The 20,052-nt window shown below is 38.9% G+C and overlaps 1 protein-coding gene across 1 annotated transcript in view; it reads left to right on the top strand.

The window, feature by feature from the left end:
• The window catches only part of SPEF2 (sperm flagellar 2), a 172,611-nt gene that overhangs the window by 55,928 nt on the left and 96,631 nt on the right, over positions 1–20,052 (top strand). Inside the window, exons 10-15 of the mRNA XM_065873225.1 lie at positions 5,092–5,311; positions 7,188–7,333; positions 8,782–8,863; positions 10,222–10,283; positions 12,214–12,317; positions 14,969–15,225. Of these exons, the coding sequence (XP_065729297.1) occupies positions 5,092–5,311; positions 7,188–7,333; positions 8,782–8,863; positions 10,222–10,283; positions 12,214–12,317; positions 14,969–15,225 (871 nt within the window). The remainder of the gene's footprint in view (positions 1–5,091; positions 5,312–7,187; positions 7,334–8,781; positions 8,864–10,221; positions 10,284–12,213; positions 12,318–14,968; positions 15,226–20,052) is intronic.

Raw genomic sequence — 20,052 nt, forward strand, 5'->3', positions numbered from 1 at the left:
TCAGAACTGAGGATTCCTGATGTCTTGTCGAATAAAAGATCCTTTATTTTTTATTTTTCAAACAATGGATTGAGACTAGATTATGAAATTAACTTATGGATCACTACCATTATTTATTTAAAAAAATGAAAACACAACAAAATAAGAGAAATACAATGCAATGCAATATAATAGAAAATAAAGCACATTACCAGGTAGTAAGGATGAGCATTTCATAAAACTTTTTCTTTTCTGTTCTATACATACCTGTATACAAATACTAGGTAACAATGCAAAACTGTATTTTTTATGGAAGGACCTGGTTAAAAAAAAAAATGTCTTAGAAGATGCAGTACAAGTGGAAATTGTGCAACATGAGAAGCTGGGCAGGTTGAGATACCCTCACAGGGGTTCAGACCAATAAATAATGGAGACGTCGGGTGAAGTGGTTGACCCAGAAGCCTTGAATGGCTAGAGAGAAGTCCATCATGATGAATATAAGTATAATGTCCCCTGGAACTTGAGGATTGGCGATAGCTACAACAACCCCTGAGGCTGCTACTACAAGCCTTAGTTGTATTTCAGGTATCACGAAGGGTCATCTCTTCCTCACTGCCTACAGAGTGGTGTGCCAAGAGAAAGCCAGCCATGGGAAAAGCAGAATTAAGGTAGCGCCAATGTCTTGGTAAGCTGTACTCTAAAAGGGGCATAGCCTTGATCTGTGGAGTTGCTACCTGTGTTGTTTCTTGAAGTCGGTTTATCAGAAGCTTTCACCCTAAGTCCTTTGGCCATTGCGTCAATATAATCTGTCCGTTGTTGGGTTTTTTCATCTGTAAGTAAGAAGACTGCATTTCAGGAAAGCTCAAGGAAACTAGCAGGTGTCAAAAACAGTGTGTTTTATCCCCTAGGAGGTTCTTTCTCTGTCTTAGGAGAAAAGGCATTTGTCCTGTTTTTCCAAATGCATCAGTAATTGAATAGTGAAACACTTAGAGCCTACCAAACTGGGAATATCTGGGGTACTTCAGGCCATGCAGGTGTTGATAAATTCTAGCAATCTATGAGGACAAACACTGGATCGTGTGTGTACTTTCAAATTAGTACCACCACTCTTCAAAAGCCACATTTGGGCATCACTGCTAAATGTCACTGGCATAGCCCAATGTTTTTTATTGAATGTTGTGCTAGTGACACTCAGACTTTATGGACTAGTGAACATCTCCCAAGGCCCAGATTCTGTTTATGTCAAAGTGAACCACATCTCCCCCTCTTTAAAGGGTAGACCAGAAAGCTGTATTTCCAATCTGAATCTTTAGAAGTGGCAAGAAATGAGAATGAGATGCATTTGCTTTGGTCCAGGGATAATCACGTGCAGGGAAATAATCAGAATCTGTTGCAAAAACCACACAGCTCCACCAGCATCATTATCCAACCACTTGGGCAATGTTACAGGCAAGGAGGAATCTAGTGGACTGAACACGTGGACAGTCTTAGGCTTGCCCTTGAAGGGTGCACTTCAGCCCACATTCAAGCACATTGGTTCCGAGCTGATGCTGTCTGTAAATACTCATGATGCTTTTAGCCATGATTACTAACAAGAGGATCAAGGGTACTGACACATTAGGCCACAGGAAACAAAAAAGATTTGACAGGGTGGAAGTAACCAGAGTGGGAAGTCTGGGTAACCATGCGGTACCTACAACAGAATACAGGGAAGCATGTGAGTGTATTGGATCCAGCTTGGAAAACAGTGTTAGGTCCATGTAGTCTGTGAAGATGGGAAGAATAGGTGGATACCATGGTCTCAAGGATTCAGGATTCAGTTTCCAGAAAATTCAGTGTAGGTAAATTAATAAAAAACAGTACTGGTGAACAGGTTGTGACCAAAGGCAGAGGCTGTTTACTCTCTGTTGTATTTCATGATCTCTGTGTGTAGGTAGACAAGAATTCACAAAGACAGGTGGACTCTAGGTGATGGTGGATCTTATACCTTCTCAAAAATGCATACAGATGATATTTATGCAGGTACAATAAAAATATTAATATTAAAATAAAAAGATAATAATTATGGGCTTCCCTGGTGGCACAGTGGTTGAGAGCCCGCCTGCTGACGCAGGGGACACGGGTTCGTGTCCCGGTCCGGGAAGATCCCACATGCCGCGGAGTGGCTAGGCCCGTGAGCCAGGGCTGCTGAGCCTGCGCGTCTGGAGCCTGTGCTCTGCAACGGGAGAGGCCACAACAGTGAGAGGCCCGCGTACCACAAAAAAAAAAAAAAAAAAGATAATAATTATTTGTTATATATGCATGACTGTTATAGTTATCAAGGGCAAGTATCATGGAGCACATCTACACAGAAAATATGTCTTAGTAAACTAATAATTTGTACCAGGTGATACTTACCTGGTGTTGCCCACTGGGCATCGAAGTCTTGAAACTAATAGCCAGATGTCAATTTATAATAATACCTGAAGGAATAAGAATTATTTAATTTATTTTATAATTTTATTTAATTTTATCATATAATTAATGTAATTATATATAACAAACATATAAACTAATGATCTGGTAAAAATTTCTGGTTCCTGTTCACTAATGAACTAGTAAAATCTCTTTAGCTCATTGTTGTTAAGCTAGTCATTTTTATTCTGGTCTAATTTCCTTCTTTTTTCAGTTCTCCTGACCTCATTTTCCCTCATCATGTTCTTGTTCCAACCTGACATGTTTCCCTTTACTTTTCCTGTATCTTTAGTCTTATTAGGAATTTCACAACTGTATCTTTAAGGTGATGCTGTAAAATGTGTTCTACCAAATCCTCGACTTGTCCATCTCCACTGGTCAGGCTTCAGTCCTTTCCCCCACCTCAGCATTCGGTGCTCTTCACAGTCAACATTCTATCCCATTGTGTTTGTCCACATTCTACAACTAATCAGGGGTAGAATAGGGTTTTCTTCTGACCCCTTTGTGAGGAAGCGCGCCTTTCTGATTGTGGCCCAAGCTGGACGTGGCTTCTCTTTGGGCAGAAATGTGACTGCTGTCACCCCTCCTTCAGGGCACTACTATGTGCTTGCAGCAGCAGCCTGAGAACTTCTAGTCAAGCATTTAAAGTCAGTGGTCACATAGGCTACTTACACAAGCCTTTCACTCAATCTTTACAACAACCCTGTGAGATAGATATTATTATCATACAAAGATGAGGGAATTGACAAGGGTGCAAAACAAGTTAAGTAGGAGAACTATTATGGGAACCCAGGTCATCTGATTTAAGTCCTTCAGAATGAATTAAATGACTGCATAGCACAAAAATCATTAGAACATTCAAAACTTTCCACTTAAACTTGACCTTGGACTTATAGCCTTTATAATTTTAAAATAGCACAGTTTCTCTGGTTTCCATTTTTTATTTGGTTATTTTCTGATTGCCACATTACATAGAATAATTATCACTTGTCTAGTTAGAAGTATAAATGATTCCAATGAACGAAAGCAGAAACAAGTAATAAATCATAATAATCAATAATTATGCAAATCAATTCAGTATTTACCTAATTTTGAATAATGCATGTAATTATTATGCACAGAGTTGTTAGAAAAACCAAAGATATTAAACTAAAACAAAATAAATGTTATAAATAAAGGGTAGTTTGTATAGAAGTGACAAATATATGTATATACTAATAAATTCTACCAATTTAAAAGAAAAACCTATTATGAATACTTCTTTATTTGTTTCAAAAAGTATTTCTTTATCTCTTGTGTTTTCATGTCATAAATTCAGGCACCAAACCAGATAATACCAGTTGTAAAATAATCTAATTTTTTGTCTGCTAATGTGACATATAAATCTCACTAGGTACTAAATTCTTACACACACTTAGATCTGTTTCTAGAATTTATATTTTTGTGCATTGAACACCCTGTTTCTGCAAATCTTTCTTTTCATTACTTTGTTCTTCATAAGTGCTTTAATATCTGGTTACGCAACACTCCCATATTACTTTTCTTTTTCAGTTTTTAAGTGAATGTTTTTATCTGTTACAATTCTTTTTCTGCTTCAACTTTAGAACCATTTTGGATATCATCCTGAAGGAAAACAAAAATAACACTTTTGTTTCATTTCATTAAGTCAGATTAATTTGGAGAAGAATTAAATGGCTTATAATATTGGACCTTCTTGACTTTCCCTTTATTCAAGTCATTTTTCTTACACTCCTCAGTAGAAATATGAGGCTGTTTATATATAGGGTCTCTCTTTATTTCTTGTCAATTCCAATGATTTTTGTCAAAGTTTCTAATTGCAAGCAAAAAAGTTGACTTATGCTGAGTAAGCAGAAAACGCATTCAAAATATGTTGGGTAGTTTAGTGAATCAGTAGGTAGATTCAAGAACCAGGCTCAAGGTTAAACTTCCAAGGAAAATGATCAGAACCATCACAGCAAGTTCTGATGAGAAAACTGTCACCACCACGGAGCACTAGAGGTTCAGGTTGCAGCAGCTACCTCTGCACCAGGAACTCAACTGCTACTTCTAGGAACACTGCTACTTTTTTCTTTTTCTTAAATTTTGTTGAAGTATAGTTGATCTACAATGTCGTGTAAATTTCTGCTGTACAACAAAGTGATTCAGTTATACATGTATATATATACATTCTTTTTCATATCCTTTTCCATTATTGTTTATTACAGGATATTGAATATATTTCCCTGTGCTATACAGTAGGACCTTGTTGTTAATCCATCCTATATGCTTAGTACTTGCGTAGGGTAGCCGAATAACTCTTACTGTCTTTTATCTCTCTACTGATAATATCAATTTAAGTGTCTTATGCTCAGCTTGTATTACAATTTGTTTCAACTCAATATGCCTACTTTCATAAACTGTTAAGTATTTTACAGGCTTGTTTTTTTTTTACTTTAATATGGGAAGCTCATTTTTCACTGTCTAATATGAAAGTAATATTCATGTTATTACTCATTTATGTAATGTAATTATTTAAAGTATTGATTCACTTTTGTTTGCTATAATTTGTATTTACTTTCAATTTTCATATTTCCTACATACTTAAATTCCACTTTTAAGAATATTTCTGTTTTGTTTGTTTCATTATTATTTTTGCAGAACATGGTTGGAGAATGGGCCTTACCAGAAGAAATGGTTGATAATTTACCACCCTCCAACAATTGCATATTGGGCCATGTGATTCACAGACTAATTGAAAGCTCTCTTCCTTCTCAAGTTGAATCAACAGTACCTGAGTTACCTTCATTTGTTATAAAAGGATGCGTGTTGGGGAAAACATTTAGTGGAAAAACTACTGCTCTAAAGTCTCTAGAGAAAAGTAAAATTTCTTTCTTGTTTGTGTTTTTTTCCTTTATTGGATTTTATTTGCAATGACTGTAGCTGCAAATGGCTATGTCTGTAGAAAACATACATGAGAATCTGCAAATATATTGGGAAATTCTGTCATCGAGAATTTTGTAATAAGGTGATCACATAATTTGTTGTCCAAGTCAGACACTTTTAGGAGTAGAGAGTTATAAATTGGGACTGTCCCAGGGAAACCCGGATATATGAGCTTGCTATATAATTATGATACACAGTATAAAGAGAAATAATGTCTTAAACTTTACTTAAACTTGCCTCATAGATTTTACTTTACCAATAGATGAAGTAGGAAAGAAATAACTTGTCACAAATAGAAAAGAAATCATGACTTCCCTGGTGGCGCAGTGGTTAAGAATCCGCCTAACAATACAGGGGACACGGGTTCGAGCCCCGGTCCGGGAAGGTCCCACATGCTGTGGAGCAACCAAGCCCATGTGCCACAACTACTGAGCCTGTGCTCTGGAGCCTGTGAGCCACAACCACTGAGCCCGCAAGCCACAACTACTGAAGTCCACACGCCTAGAGCCCATGCTCTGCAACAAGAGAAGCCACTGCAATGAGAAGCCCGGGAACCACAAAGAAGCGTAGCCCCCGCTCACCGCAACTAGAGAAAGCCCGCACGCAGCAACGAAGACCCTACACAGCCAAAAATAAATTAATTAATTAATTTTAAAAAGACAGGAAATCAACTTAAAATTATAAATGCTTTAATTCTTCACATTGATTGAGTTCTTTCCCTTTAATAAACTTTTGGCTTTTTATCTAGAAGTTCTTCCAGTTAGAAGCGAAATCATAGTTTTCCATCTATTTAATTAGTTTTTCTTCACTAATACTTACCTTTTACTGTTTTTACTGGAAAATTCAAATTTTTCACTGAGGCCAGTCTGTCTTGTAACAGTCCAAGGCAGAGAACAGTAAGTCATTATTGAGATGTTAAATAGACCTCTTTAAAAGGCAGCCTAACAAAAGCTCAGTGAGATGCCACTCCACAACCTGTAGGATGGGTATAATTTTTTTAAATTGGAAAAAAAGTGTTGGTGAGGATATAGAGAAGTTGGAACTCTCATACATTGGTGGTGAGAATGTAAAATGGTGTAGCCACTATGGAAAGTAGTTGGTGATTCCTCATTAAGTTAAATAAAAAATTACCATATGACCCCAGCAATTCCACCACTGGTATATACCCAAAAGGACTGAAAAGAGGTGTTCAAAAAAAACCATATGCAGTAATGTTCATAGCAGCATTATTAATAATAGACAAAAGATGGAAACCATCCAAATGTTCATCACCTGCTGAACTGATAACAAGGTGTGATATATCCATACAATGGAATATTATTCAGCCATAAAAGGAGTGAAGTACTCTATGTGCTATGGATAGACTTTGAAAACATTATAGTAAGTGAAAGAGTCGAACACAAAAGACCACATATTGTATGATTCCATGGATAAGAAACATCTAGAATAGACCAATCCATAGACAGAAAGCAAATTAGTTGTTGGCAAGGGTAGGGAGACAGGGAGTGACTGCTTAATGGATACAGGGTTTCCTTTGGGGTAATGAAAATTTTCTGGAAAAAGGTAGTGGTGATGATTGGACAACATTGTAATGACCTAAATATCACCGAATTGCGTCTTTTAGAACGGTTAAAATGGTTCATTTTATGTTATGTGAATTTTACTGCCATAGTAAAAAAACCAGCTTGATCCAAAAAACATTGCTGGGGCACCCTGAACAGTGTACTCTAAGGGTGAAGCCAGCACAGAAGAACAATGATGTCAATTTCCTATTTGAAAAGTTATTAATAAAATTGTCTTTTGTATTTTAGGCTTTCCTATTCAGATACTTTCTATTGACACTCTCGTCCAAGAAGCGATCCAAGCATTTCACAACGAGAAGATCAGCGGAGCCCTTCAGAAAGCGGCCGAAGAAAAGGCTCTACCAGTTAGGCAAGAGAGTAGTAAAGAAAACCAGGCAAGTGAGATTTTAGTTTTCTTTTCTTCACCTCGTACATTAGAGATTTCCAACTGGATGGCATCTAAAGAGATCCTCTAGACCAGAGGTTGTCAGACTTTTCTGTAAAGGTCCAGAGGGTAAATATTTTAAGTTTTATGGGCCCAGAAGCAATATCGAGGATATTACATAGGTACTTATATAACGAGAGAAAATTTCAACTCCCCTCTCCACTCCCCACATACGTACACACACATCAGTTTGCCTAGGTGGGCCATCCAGGGTGGTGGGCTGGCTTTGTGCCCAGTTACCATCAGCTGGAGACATTCTCCTGAGGAAGGAGCCACCAGCTGGTAAAGTTGGTAAAGGGGTGGAGGGGCCCAATTGTGAGGGCTTGGAGAGGGGTGAGTGTTTTGGACGAGCTCACCACGTCACCAGCTCTCAGAATGGAAGTCCACTCCCGAGAGCCTGACAGTGGCCAACGGCAAGTCCCCATCTCGTAGATGCAGCCTGATGTCAGTCCCGGGCAGCAGCCAAGGAGGGTGCTGGAGAGGAGCAGACAGAGGACGAGGGTGTAAAAACAGCCAGTCGATTTTGATCCGGGGACCATAGCTTGCAGACCTCTGATCTAGACTAGTAGATCTCAGTTTTGACGGGTGGCTGGTAGGGGAAGGTCTCTTACGGTTTACCTGCATTACCGTTTCCGTCAGTGTTGCATCTTGCTACATTATTACATAAAAATACTAGGGCGGGAATTAGGAGAATGTGCCCCCCCCCCCGCCGGCCCCCGAGAATCGTGGTGTGGTCCAACCTGCTCATTTTAAAGGGAGACAGTAGAGACCCTAAGCGTGAGTTGATTTGCTTGGGGTCAGAGGCTTGTTGACGGCTAGGCTGTGATTGGAATCCCAGATTCTAAATCCAGTACTCTTTTCCCTGCCTTATCCTGTTTCTGAAATTGAATAAATTAGCAGAGAATCTAATCCAGGTCATTTGCATGAGCTGCAAAATAAATACCATTTAAACGTGATTCTGGAAATAACTGGGAGAGTTTTTCTTCACGGTGGGCTGCCTCTTCTCTGTTGTGGTACTCTGTATTCTAATCAATACAGTGATAGATAATGTACATGTTTTTCCTTTACTTCCCTTTTGGCTATGACTGACGCCTCTAAGATTGTTCTTTCTAAGGTGGTTTTCCACAAACTCTACCGCTTTCTCAGCTCCCATTATACTTTCAAAATGGCAGTTGCTTTATTTTACATAGAAATTGAAAGACAGATTATACCATGGGTTACTGTGTGTTTCTATAAGTACAATTATCAAATTTTGTTTGCTTCCAGAACTCACTGAGCTCTTCTTAATATAATTAATGTTTTAGATAAAATAGTCTATGTTTTTAAACCCTACTTATAGACATAAAATTAAGACTGTTATTAAAATATGACAATTTTAAAATCTCTCCATGTGTGCTCGCATGTGTTTCCTCCCCAAAGGATCTGCAAAATGTATTTTCAGCTGAAGCATTACCAGAAACAGAAGATAAAAGCAGACTTAGTAAGTAAGATGTCGAAACAAATCATCCATCATTTTCATGAGAGAGACAGATAGACAAACAGTAAGAGCACACGGATGTGAGCACAAACCAGCTTTCAGGGAAAGAAAGGGGAGACGGGGAGGGATGCATGGCTGTCTACATGGTCATGTGACAGAGACCGCAAGATAAACCCAGACGTCCCTAACCACTGTCTACAACTGGGGATAAGAGATGACAATTTCAAAGGAATCGTCTCACACCCCTTCAAGTAGTTGCTCAGTTTTGCTGTGGTTTTGAAAACAGTCAGGCTAAATCATCGTCACTCTTCCTGGCTTTGCAGGGAGACAGTAGTTTATGGTTTCTTCTCACCCATGCAGTTGGGGGAGTACTGCTGTGCTCTCTGCAAGCTGCTGCTTTGTTCGCTTTGATGAGGAAGGCTGCAGCTCTGTCTCTTCCATCCACCTGAGCAGTGGTTCCTTAGATAAAGCTAAGTTTATTCCCAGCCTTGAGCAAAGCAAATAGAACCAAGCTTCCCAAACCCAACGAAACGTTACCTCCCTTGGGATCTGGGCTTTAATCCTTCAGACCCTTGGTAGAACCATTGAAGGAAAACAATTTTAAATCTTAAATATCTGTTCTATTTGTGCTAGTTTGCCATATTCAATCGTTGCCTCATATTCTAGCATAAAATCGGTTCCTTCTGTGTCATCACCATTCTTGCTATCACCCTTGAACAATGTGCACATTTATTATGAGCAGGCAACTCCGTCAGAGCAGTCAAGTTTCCCATCCTTTAAAAGAACATAACCTGTCCCTTGTTTCAGTTATTTGTTTCTTACAAGATAATTTTAATTGATTTTTTAAACTATCATAAGTATATTTTGTGACATATTCTATTACAGAAGTCCAGTAAATTATAAACAGACTCTGAAAACTTATTTTTTCCACTGAATTTAACTTAAAAAAATCCTCTGACTTCTAGAGTTTTCCACATTCAGAAGTGTTTGTTACCTATAACTTGATAATCCAGGAAAGTAAAAACGTAACAAATTAACATCTTAATGACATCTCTTGAGATCTTGGCTTGTTTTCCGGAAAGAGAACCCAAACTCTGTTAAAGTATTTCTAATGATATTGTTCTGAGTGAGCCATACTGGAAGGAAATAGAAAACACCAAACCACACAGTGGCCGGGACTTAATGTTGTGGAATGAAGTTAAACGCCATGCTGTGCTGATGCTTTTACTTCTTTCCTCTGAGTGTCTCAGGCATAGCTGAATCCAATAACCCACATGTCCAAAGCCATAGACGGTCAAATGTTGACATGGTTGTTAGCTGTAAATACCAGAGTATGTTCTTACCACTTTTTCTATTGCTAGGTACCAATACTAGAAAAACACCAAAAGCTGAAGAAGTCGTAGCAAGTGATAATTTCTCTGAAGTAAGTACTATAACCTAACTTTGGCTACTAGTGTATTGAAATGTGTTTTGATTCATAGCCTTTTCACAGCATTTTCATCTTCAAATGAAATGAAATAACAATGTGCTCCTCTTTGGCTTAAAATAAATCTGATGGTGAAATTAGCTAAACCTGAATCTACTTGATATTTTTCATACTCTTAATATTCTTTGAATCTAAAGCAGTAGAAATTGCTTTCAGTTTTGCCAGGTAAGAAAGTAAACACGTGCTTTCAAAAATTTTAGACTTATGCCAAATTTATATTTATGTGTTTTTCTTTACCTCTTAATTTAGGACTTTTATTTCCTTTCACAATTTCTTTACCTTTAAAGATTTTTTTTCCAGAATTTATCCTTAGACTTACTGTTGACTCTGCAGAGTTTTTTATTAATCCCTGAAAAAAGGTTTACAACAATCTATAGGCTATCGCTTCTAATGCAAACTAATATTTCTATATATAGTATTGCTTTACTGTATATAGGAAACATTTTTGATCGTCAAATAGAATGGTCAGATTAATCAAGTGGGATTTTATTAAATAAAATGGAAGTAAATAAATAAAAGTATATTTGATTACTTTTATTGTTTGTTTCATCAAGGAAACCAGTTTCATAATATTTTAGATTTCAAAACTGCTTAAAGATAGAAAAAATTTTGGAAGAATATATAGCAACCTGTAAATGTGATGACCTATGGGAGAGAAATGGGTTTAGAGAAAGTAATAAAGGGGGACTTATAATTTTTACCTGTGTATTTTAAATGTAAATTCACAGAAAGACTAAGTATAGTTTTATGTTTACATTTATTGAGTTACAAATCCCCCAAATTCCATATTCAATTCAGTTCAAAGGGCATACTTTGTTCCATGCGTTGTTGTAAAGGGGGAGTGGGTGTGTCAGTGAACCAAAAAGTCAGGGTTCCTGGACTTTATGGAGTTTACATTCTAAAAGATGGAAAGAGATAATAAACCATAAACACACAAATAAATGAATTATATGAACCATTAGATGGTGATGATGCCATCAAAAAAGAAAAAGGAGGGTAAGGAGATCACCTTGAGAGAGTAAGATTTAAGCAGATTGAAAGAATCACCCACTGGATCTGGGGAACCATTTCAGGCTGCCAGAATAGCTGGATGACAGCCTTGAAGCAGAAAGATGGTTGGCCAGCAAGGTGGGGGAAGAGAAGGGATGAGGTTAGAGAGATGAGTGGAAAGGGAGAAGAATCAGGGCAGCCAGAGCCTTATAGGCAGTGATGAGGACATTGGGAGTAAAGGAGGAGCCTTTGCAGGGTTTTCAGTAGAGACAGAGTATCATTTGACTCATAAAATGTTCACTCTGGTGGCTGACTCTATTTCAGAATAGGTGCTAGGGATGTTCCTGTGGATATGAAGTAGCTTAATTAGACTAGCCTTCCTACAGATAACAATATAAAGGCTGGACAAAATACAAAAGCTAATTATCTGAGGGCCTGAAGCAGGCAGCAAAAAAGCAAACAGCAAAAACCAGGCAGAAAATATATGGGATTTGACCATTGACAGAAGAAAACTTCAGTGGGCAAAAGCCAGGCTTATGCAAGTTACCCCAGAGGACATGCCGCATCTGCGTGCCGTGAGTGGTTAGAACTCGAGAAGAAAGCCCTCATCTCTTTGATTTAAGATATTAGAGAGTGAAGTTTGGGGATGCCAGAGCAGCTGGTCATTAAAGAGGAAGATCTTGGAAAGGAGGGAGTCAGAGGAGGAGCCCCGAAATCTGCATATACATTTTCCTTAAACGCTTGGCTGATTCCAAAATTGTGCTAAACGATCACAAGTGTCTTCACCAGAGAACACGACCATTTAATCTTTTTCCCTCCAAATATTTGGAATCTGACTTTTAAGTTAGCTGTCCCCTACCATTGTTTATTTTCACAGCTCACTGTGCGCGCTCAGCTTGGTGCAAAATCAGAAAAGTTGCTGAAGAAAGGAAAGAGCATATCTGATACATTGCTAGTCAGCATCATGGTAAATGCTATTAAGTATGTATCACACTTTTCTCTTTTATATCTGTTTAATATGTTCTTTATCAAATAGAGTTGTATAAAGAATAATACAGAAATATTTTTATGTTCAGCATCTAATGAATTTACCTAAGAAAACACAGCAAGATAAAGATAAATTTTGTGAGTTACATGTCTATATTTCACTCCCCCGCCCCACCCTTTACCAACTTTGACTTCATTCACCCAGATGTGAATTCAGGTTAAGTTCTATCCTGTGTGGGGAATTCAAGGAGAAATTAGATACTTGGGAAAGCCAAGGGATTTGGAGAAGAGAGACCCTAACTATGTGGTCACGGGCCAGTGTGCTTCCTCATTTTGTGTTTCTGGAGGAGGGAGTGAACCCTGCGACCCAAAGGCTGGGCAGTGCAGGGTAGGAAGGCCATGAGAAAGTAGAGGTTTCACAGGCAAGGACTCACATATATGCATAGCACAGAGATGATGTGCAATAAGGGTAAAGACAAGATTTAAGTAGGCTATAATATTATAATTCCTCCTTTCTAAGGATAGAGGATTCTCCTCAGCCCTCCTTTACAATACAGAAAAGAGAGAAATTAAAAGAAGCCATAGGTGCTCCGTTGATCCGTGTAATAAAGAAATGAGGCTGAACAGGCTGGAAAAAGGAATCAGCAAGGCTCCTGTTGCAGGGTGTTGCAGAGCTTCGAGTGAGTGAGGGGTTTGGGGTAGCCCTGCTGTCTGAGAAACGTTAAGACCGAGAGATGTGAGAACAGGAGGTTTTGGAGAAGTTTTGCCAGGCATCTGGAATGGACTCCCCCTTTAGAGTTTTCTTAAGAGACCTCATTGAAGATTTAAGTTGCCTCTCAGTTGTGATGTATCTTGGACTGATTACTCTTTGAATGCAACACTGAAGAAACTGGGCTACAGTGAGTGATGCTATTCTCAAAGCTGCAAGGGATCTCATTCTAATAGTTGCAACATTTTTCAGTACTGGAATAAGCCATGGGAGTCCTTGTTCAAAGAAAATTGTATGAAAAGCATCAGCTGTAAAGCAGATCTTAGCTGTGGTTTCACTGAAGTTGGAGTGTCTACACCCCATCCCCAGAACTCCACTACCCTCCCACCACCACCACCACTACCGTCATCCCCTCTGCCCCTGAGGCACCGTTAGAGAACTGTCATCCGTTTGACATCCTTTCATTTAGTCCAAATGCATCCTTTTTCAGTGAGGAAAGGAAGGCACGTGGCAGCTCAGTTAGGCAATCCAGTCACGTATCTGGTTAGTGGCGTAGCGAGAGCCAAAGCCCAGGCCTCCTCACTCCCTGTTGTCTGGTGTCCTCACACTACAGCATGACAAGTGCGGCCCTGACCTTCTCCTCCCTCTGAAGTAGCTCCTGAGACTGGAGGTGGGAGAAGAGGTCCCTCAGACCTGGTAAAGTGCTCAAGAAATTTCTCTCCTCTAGCTGAGGCCAATGAATCAACAAACTCATTCTGTGCAGAATGCTTACCACACTCTGGACAAATTATCAAAGCAAAATGCAGGCTTTCCTTTCTCTTCGTAGCCTAATAGGGGTAATAGGAGCAGTGACTTGAAGGCAGCTTGATACTGTGGAAAGATCACTGGATTTGGGGTCACGTGCAATTTTATGACTTTGAACAAGTAATAAAACCTCTCTGAACTTTGGTTTTCCCCCCTTCCTCCTTGCCACACTGATAGAAGGATCATGTACAGGCACCAAAGCAGACTTCCAAGCCTTTAGAAAGGGATTCTAATTGTTTAAATGAGTTTTAGCAGAGAAAGAAATGAAATCATAACTTTTTATCCAAAAATCAAAATCTTAATCTTACATCATTGAAGGGTTTTGGAAGAGCAAAGTTGAAGTTTTATTCCAATTTAAAGAACTAAAATAATTCCTGGAGCACCTATTCTCTATAGAGGATGCTGCACTGAGTACAAAAACCAAAGAAATGACCTGTATCCTTTAGCAACTTATAATCTAACTGAGATACAGAAGACTCACTTGGATTTTTCTGTCAAGAAAGATAAGAGTTGGGGCTTCCCTGGTGGCGCAGTGGTTGAGAGTCCAGAGGAGTTCAGATCAGGCTGTTATGACTCCATGCTGGATTGGGTGGGGTAGGAAGAAGTTTCCAGGTTGGCGATGTGAGTATCCACCATATGCTACACTCTGTGCTGGGTTCTCAAAATGTGTCATTTCAGTTCACCCTCACCAGCATCTTGTGAGGTGTGTTATGTTATCCCGCTGTATAGATGAGGAAATTGAGATTTTAAAGAGGAACAGCCTATGAACCCAGCTAGGAAGTACGATTTATACTCACATAACAGGGAGGAGATCGGTGTGTTCAAAGTGAATGGTTCAAAATTGTGAGAGAAGAAGTTATAGGGAAGTAAGTTGTGGCCAGTTCATTTTAAATACCGTGTTATGGCTTCTAGAATAGATTTGGAGGGCAGCAGGGACCCACGGAAGGATTTTGAGCAAGGGAGCGATTGTGGTACATTAGGAAACCTAATTCTGGCTGTAAAGAAATAAAATTCATGCAGAAGGAGGTTGCTGTGAAATTGAAAGAAAGATAAAGGCAAGATTCACTGTGTTATTATTCCTAAAGGACTTGTGTCTATCAAAATGTTAATGATTTGTCCTTTCCTGATTTAGTCAGATACCTTTATATAAAGGCTGGGTCCTGGATGGCTTTCCAATGACATTAAACCAAGCGAAGCTTCTGGAGGAAGCACTCACAGGCTGCAACAGAAACCTCATAGAACTGGAGGGAAAGAAATCACAAATATCCACATTGGCTGTTGACCATACAACTTCCAGAGAAGTGCCTCTTCCCGCTTCTGCATTGGATTTTGTCATGTTATTAGATATTTCAGATAATTCCTCACTGAATCGCATGAATGACATCATGGGTAAGCTGGACACCTTTTTAAAATATTCTTTTCTATAATTCAGAGCTCTTTATTTTTCTTTGCCTGAAATGGTGAATATTCCCATTTACAATTATAAGTGGATAATAAAGAATCCATTTAGGCTTCCAAAGAATTACCTAGTCCAGCACAGTTGCCTCCTGGGGCTCCGTCAGTGTTCAGCACTGAAGCCCAAGCCTGGAGCTCGTGGAGAATTCCATGCCAACTACAAGCATCTCATTCAACCCTTCCATCAACTTGGCAGCCCCCCTGGCAGAGAGGCGCCCTCCTTTTCGAGGCTTTCATACGTGGAGGAGCTTCTTGTAGCTGCCTAGTACATCTTGGTGTGCCACCCAAATGAAACTCATGAACCACACTGGTGCTGCAAGCAAGCATCTGGTAACATCCTTCCCTTGGATTGCGTGTTAACTGAGGAGCAGGTATCAGTTGGCTGCAGTCCTTCCACACTGGGGTCAAATAGTCTTGCCAAGATTCCTGGTTTATTTAACTACTTGTCATTGTTGAAATGAAAATATTACTTTATTCCACAAATTCAGTGGTTATGGGTAAAAGCACATATTCTTGAACCCTGGCTTTCCAGGTTATTAGGCATTTGACCTTGGGAAAGGTACTTCATCCTTCTAAACCTCCATTTCACATCCTATATAATAGAATGCTTCATTGTACTGTTTTGGATATTAAAGGAAAACTGCTTCTTTACTCACAACACTTCTGACACCAAAGGTGTGTGGGTTTTCCATACCACGCTGTTCTCCAGTTCTTGAAAAACACCCACTGGGGGTCCTATAATTTAGGCTAATTCTGGCACTAACTCACCAGGGTTATCACAGGTTTTCACAGGTTAAGGGCTCAGTCTCACAAGACTTCTCCCCACTTCAGATGCCAGTCTCAAGTAGTGGATCCCCAGGTTACCCACACTCCTGTCTGACTTGACTACAAATTGGGGGTTTCCATGACCCCTCCTCAGGTCTGATCATTTTCTATAATGACTCACAGAACTCAAGGAAACACTTTACTTACTATTACTGTTTTATTATAAAGAATGCCATAAAGGATACAAATGAGCAGCCAGATGAAGAGGTACACAGTGCAAGGTCTGGAAGAGTCCCAGGCTCAGGAGCTTCTATCCTCGTGGAGTTTCGGGGGGTGCCACACTCCTGGCACGTGGATGCATTCACCAACCCACAAGCTCTCTGAATCCCTTCTTTAGAGTTTTTATGGGGGTTCCGTTATGTAGGCATGACTGACTAAATCACTGAGCATTGGTGATCAGTCTCTAGTCCCTTCCCCTCCTTAGAGATCAGGGGGTAGGACTGAAAGTTCTAGCCCTCGAGTCACTTGGTTTCTCAGGCAACAGGTCCTACCATCCAAGAGTCACCTCTTTGACATAAACTCAGATAAAGTTGAAAGGGGTATATTATGAATAAAAATAAATGCTCCTTTTACCTCTATCAGTCAGGAAATTACAAGCGTTTTCAGAGCTCTGTGTCAGAAGCCAAAGTCCAAATATATATTTCTTATTATATCACAATATCACAGGCATTAAATGAGATAAATGTTAAACATTTAGGATAGAATCTGGTACATGATACTAGACACATAGTATCCGCTAGGAAAAATAGTGGAAGACTTTGAAATGAACAAAAGTTTATTGGATACCCTTTCAATAGAAGGTTGAGTACTGTCTTTTGGACCCTGAGGAGTGTCTGGTTTCAGAGAGTTATAGTTACATTGTCTTCTGTAACTATAAATTGTAGGAGACTAATAGTAATTCGAATGATTCTGGTTCATGAACATGCAAATGAATTTGATTTAATTCAGATAAAATTAATTTCTATACTTTGAAAAGATGATTCCAAATATTACATTGCTGTATACATAGTAACCAGTCTTTCATCTATTACCATCTATTTCAGCACTCCTGACTACCTGTAAATAGGTCTGTTATTCAGATTGTCATTTGTACTAGTTATAACATCACACCTTACTGGTTCCCTCATTACTTGAAAAATTAGATGATGTCATTTTACGTTTGTTTGAGTGTCTTGATTTTACCTTTTTAGAAAACTGCCCTTTAACAAGTGGTAACTTCATTCTTTCATTATTGCTGTTACTACTAACACAATGACATTCGCAGCTAGGAGAGACTTAGGGGATCATCTATTCCAGTGCCTTTATTTATAGGTGGAAATTTAAAGCATGAGCACTTGACTCGTCCAAGGTCACACTCTTCCTTATTTTGAGTTTGTAAACTCTTGAGATCTTCCTTTCATTGTTTACTTAAATAAAATGACAAAGCCATTAGATATGACTTCAGCTGTTGGGCCCAGTAGTTTAAACTGGATGCTGTCCATCAGATCTCAAAAGGGAGAATTTACTTCTCTCCATACAAGGGAGCTATGCTGACAGTAGTGAGGATTCTGCTTGTTCAGCCAAATTCTCATCCCTGTTCAGGATCATCTGACGGTTGGCAAAGAATACTGCCAATCCATGGCCATCTACTGACAGAATAAGGCCCTGAACTCAAATCAGTCTGACTTGCTTTCAAGATATGACGAATTATTAAGTACACACAAAGACCTGTGGGTGAGATGGTCCCTGAAAGCTGATTATAATCCTACAAGGGCCTTAGAAGTTTTGCCTACCCTCTTGAGGATCCCTAGGAAGCATTTGTTGTGTGTTTCAAAAAATAGAAGGAAACCAATTGGCACAAATTTTTCAAGAAATCTACTCAATCCAGTGTGAGTTCTTTCAATCCCCTATCAAAATTACATGACAAATGGTTCTGGAAAATTTATCAAAGCTGATGTTAGCATCTAACTAGTTTAATTTCTTAATTCTAGACCACTTACTTATAACTAGGCTCAGAATTGCCCTTTATTCACTACGACAGGGAGAATTTTTTTTGTCAAGTTTTTTGTACATATACACATAAATAATCTTATTTATCTACCCTCAGAACTTAGTGGTAAAGCACTATTAATTTTTTTATTTTTATATGTATTTCTAATCATATATATTCTAGGTCTGAAGTGAACTGAGCCAACTACTAGATTAGGTTCTTCTAAATCACAAAAATTTGTATGAAATCATTGAGTTTATAGTTCTTACATGTTTGGTCAGAAATGAGTAGGCTAAATATGTCCACAACTTTGAAAATCTATCTGCAGCTTTTATGTTCAAGTATTTTAAGTTAAGATAAAGTGTGATTCTTACATATCTTAAGGTTTTTCTTTTTAAGAATATAAGATTGGAATGGCCATTGAAAGATCACTTTGCCAATTTGCTCTCCTCATCTTAAGCAAGACCCCACCTGAACTCTTTTGGACAGATGAAGTTCTATCCTTCCAAAATACCTTGTTCATTCACATATTCACTTATTATTTATTGCGTGCTTGCTAAATGCCAGACACTGTGATTCTGTAATAAAGAAGAAATGGATCCTGCCTTCAAAGAATTTAGTGGAAATTGTAGCTAAGGAACCAAGGAGTTATAGTATTGAGTTGTACTTCCAACAAGGCAGCCAATAGCCACAGGTGGTTATTTAAATGATTTAAAATTAATAAATTAAAAATTCAGTTCCTCAGTCACACTGACCACATTTCATATACATATGCGACTAGTGGCTATCATATTGGACAGCACTGATGCAGAACATTTTCATCATCTCAGAAAGAGCTGTCTTATCAGATAACACTGTTATAGAGTGATGGGAGCTAAAAGGGTGCCACTAGTAAATATTTATCTAACATTTATAACATGCCAGGAACTGACAGTACAGAAATGAAGGGCAAGTCCCTGTCCTCGAGTCATTGACAATGTAGTGGGAGAAGAAACAAAAGTAAGCTGATTATTATAATATAGTCACTTATATGCTATACTAGGTGAGCCCAGCATGGGAAGAGATTTACCAGACCAAGACAGGGAGGAAGGGCGAGGGAATCGGCAAGCAGGGTCCATCTAGAGAACAGCAAGTTTATCATTAGGACTGAGAGGCAGCAGGGTGTGGAAGAGTGACAGAAATGAGCCTGGAGGGTAGGCAGGGGCCAGCTGAAAAGTCTTGCCCCAAGTTAAAGTGTTTGAACTTTATCCTGAAGCCATGTGAGGTCACCGAATTCTATTAAAGCTGAGATTTAATGCAATTCAATATGCTTTTCGTAATGGTCATTCTAGCTGCAGTGTGGAGGATGCATTGGAAGGGGAGTGAGACTGGAAGCAATGAAATGAGTTATAAAACTATCACCATCTGAAAAGCAACAAAGGCATTAAGACAGCTAGAGAGGCAAGGTAAAAAGAGTCAGCTTCGGGTGCTATTTAGGGGGAAACTATAGAACTTACTGATCAGTGGGGATGGGGGCATTCATTTTGTTGTGAATTTAGTGCAGGGAGAACAGGGTGACTTCAAGTTGCTGACTGGCACAATTTTTTGAATGATAATACCATTCACTTAGACAATATGGAAAGAAACACAAGAGTTTCTTTAGGGACATGTTGAACTTGAAGTACGTGGTACCTATGGGACTTTTAAGCTGAGATGTTCAGAGGGCAGTTCTATAAATGGGTCTCGATGTCAGGAGGGAAGTGTGTACTAAAGTTAAGGGCTTGAAGGTAAGACAAATCATCTAGGAAGAAAAGTGTATTTTAAAAAATACCCAGGATGACAGCCAAGACAGCCAGTGGGGAGAGCAAAGGAAGAAGTGTTTAGAAGCAGCAGCTAGAGAGAAAGGAAAAAATCCAGGGAGAGTAATGTCATATAAGCCAAAGGAGGACAGATTTTCAAAATAAAGGTGTTATTCTCTCCTCCTCCCA

The sequence above is a fragment of the Phocoena phocoena genome, chromosome 3, assembly GCF_963924675.1.
Source record: "Phocoena phocoena chromosome 3, mPhoPho1.1, whole genome shotgun sequence".
NCBI classification, from domain to species: Eukaryota; Metazoa; Chordata; class Mammalia; order Artiodactyla; family Phocoenidae; genus Phocoena; species Phocoena phocoena.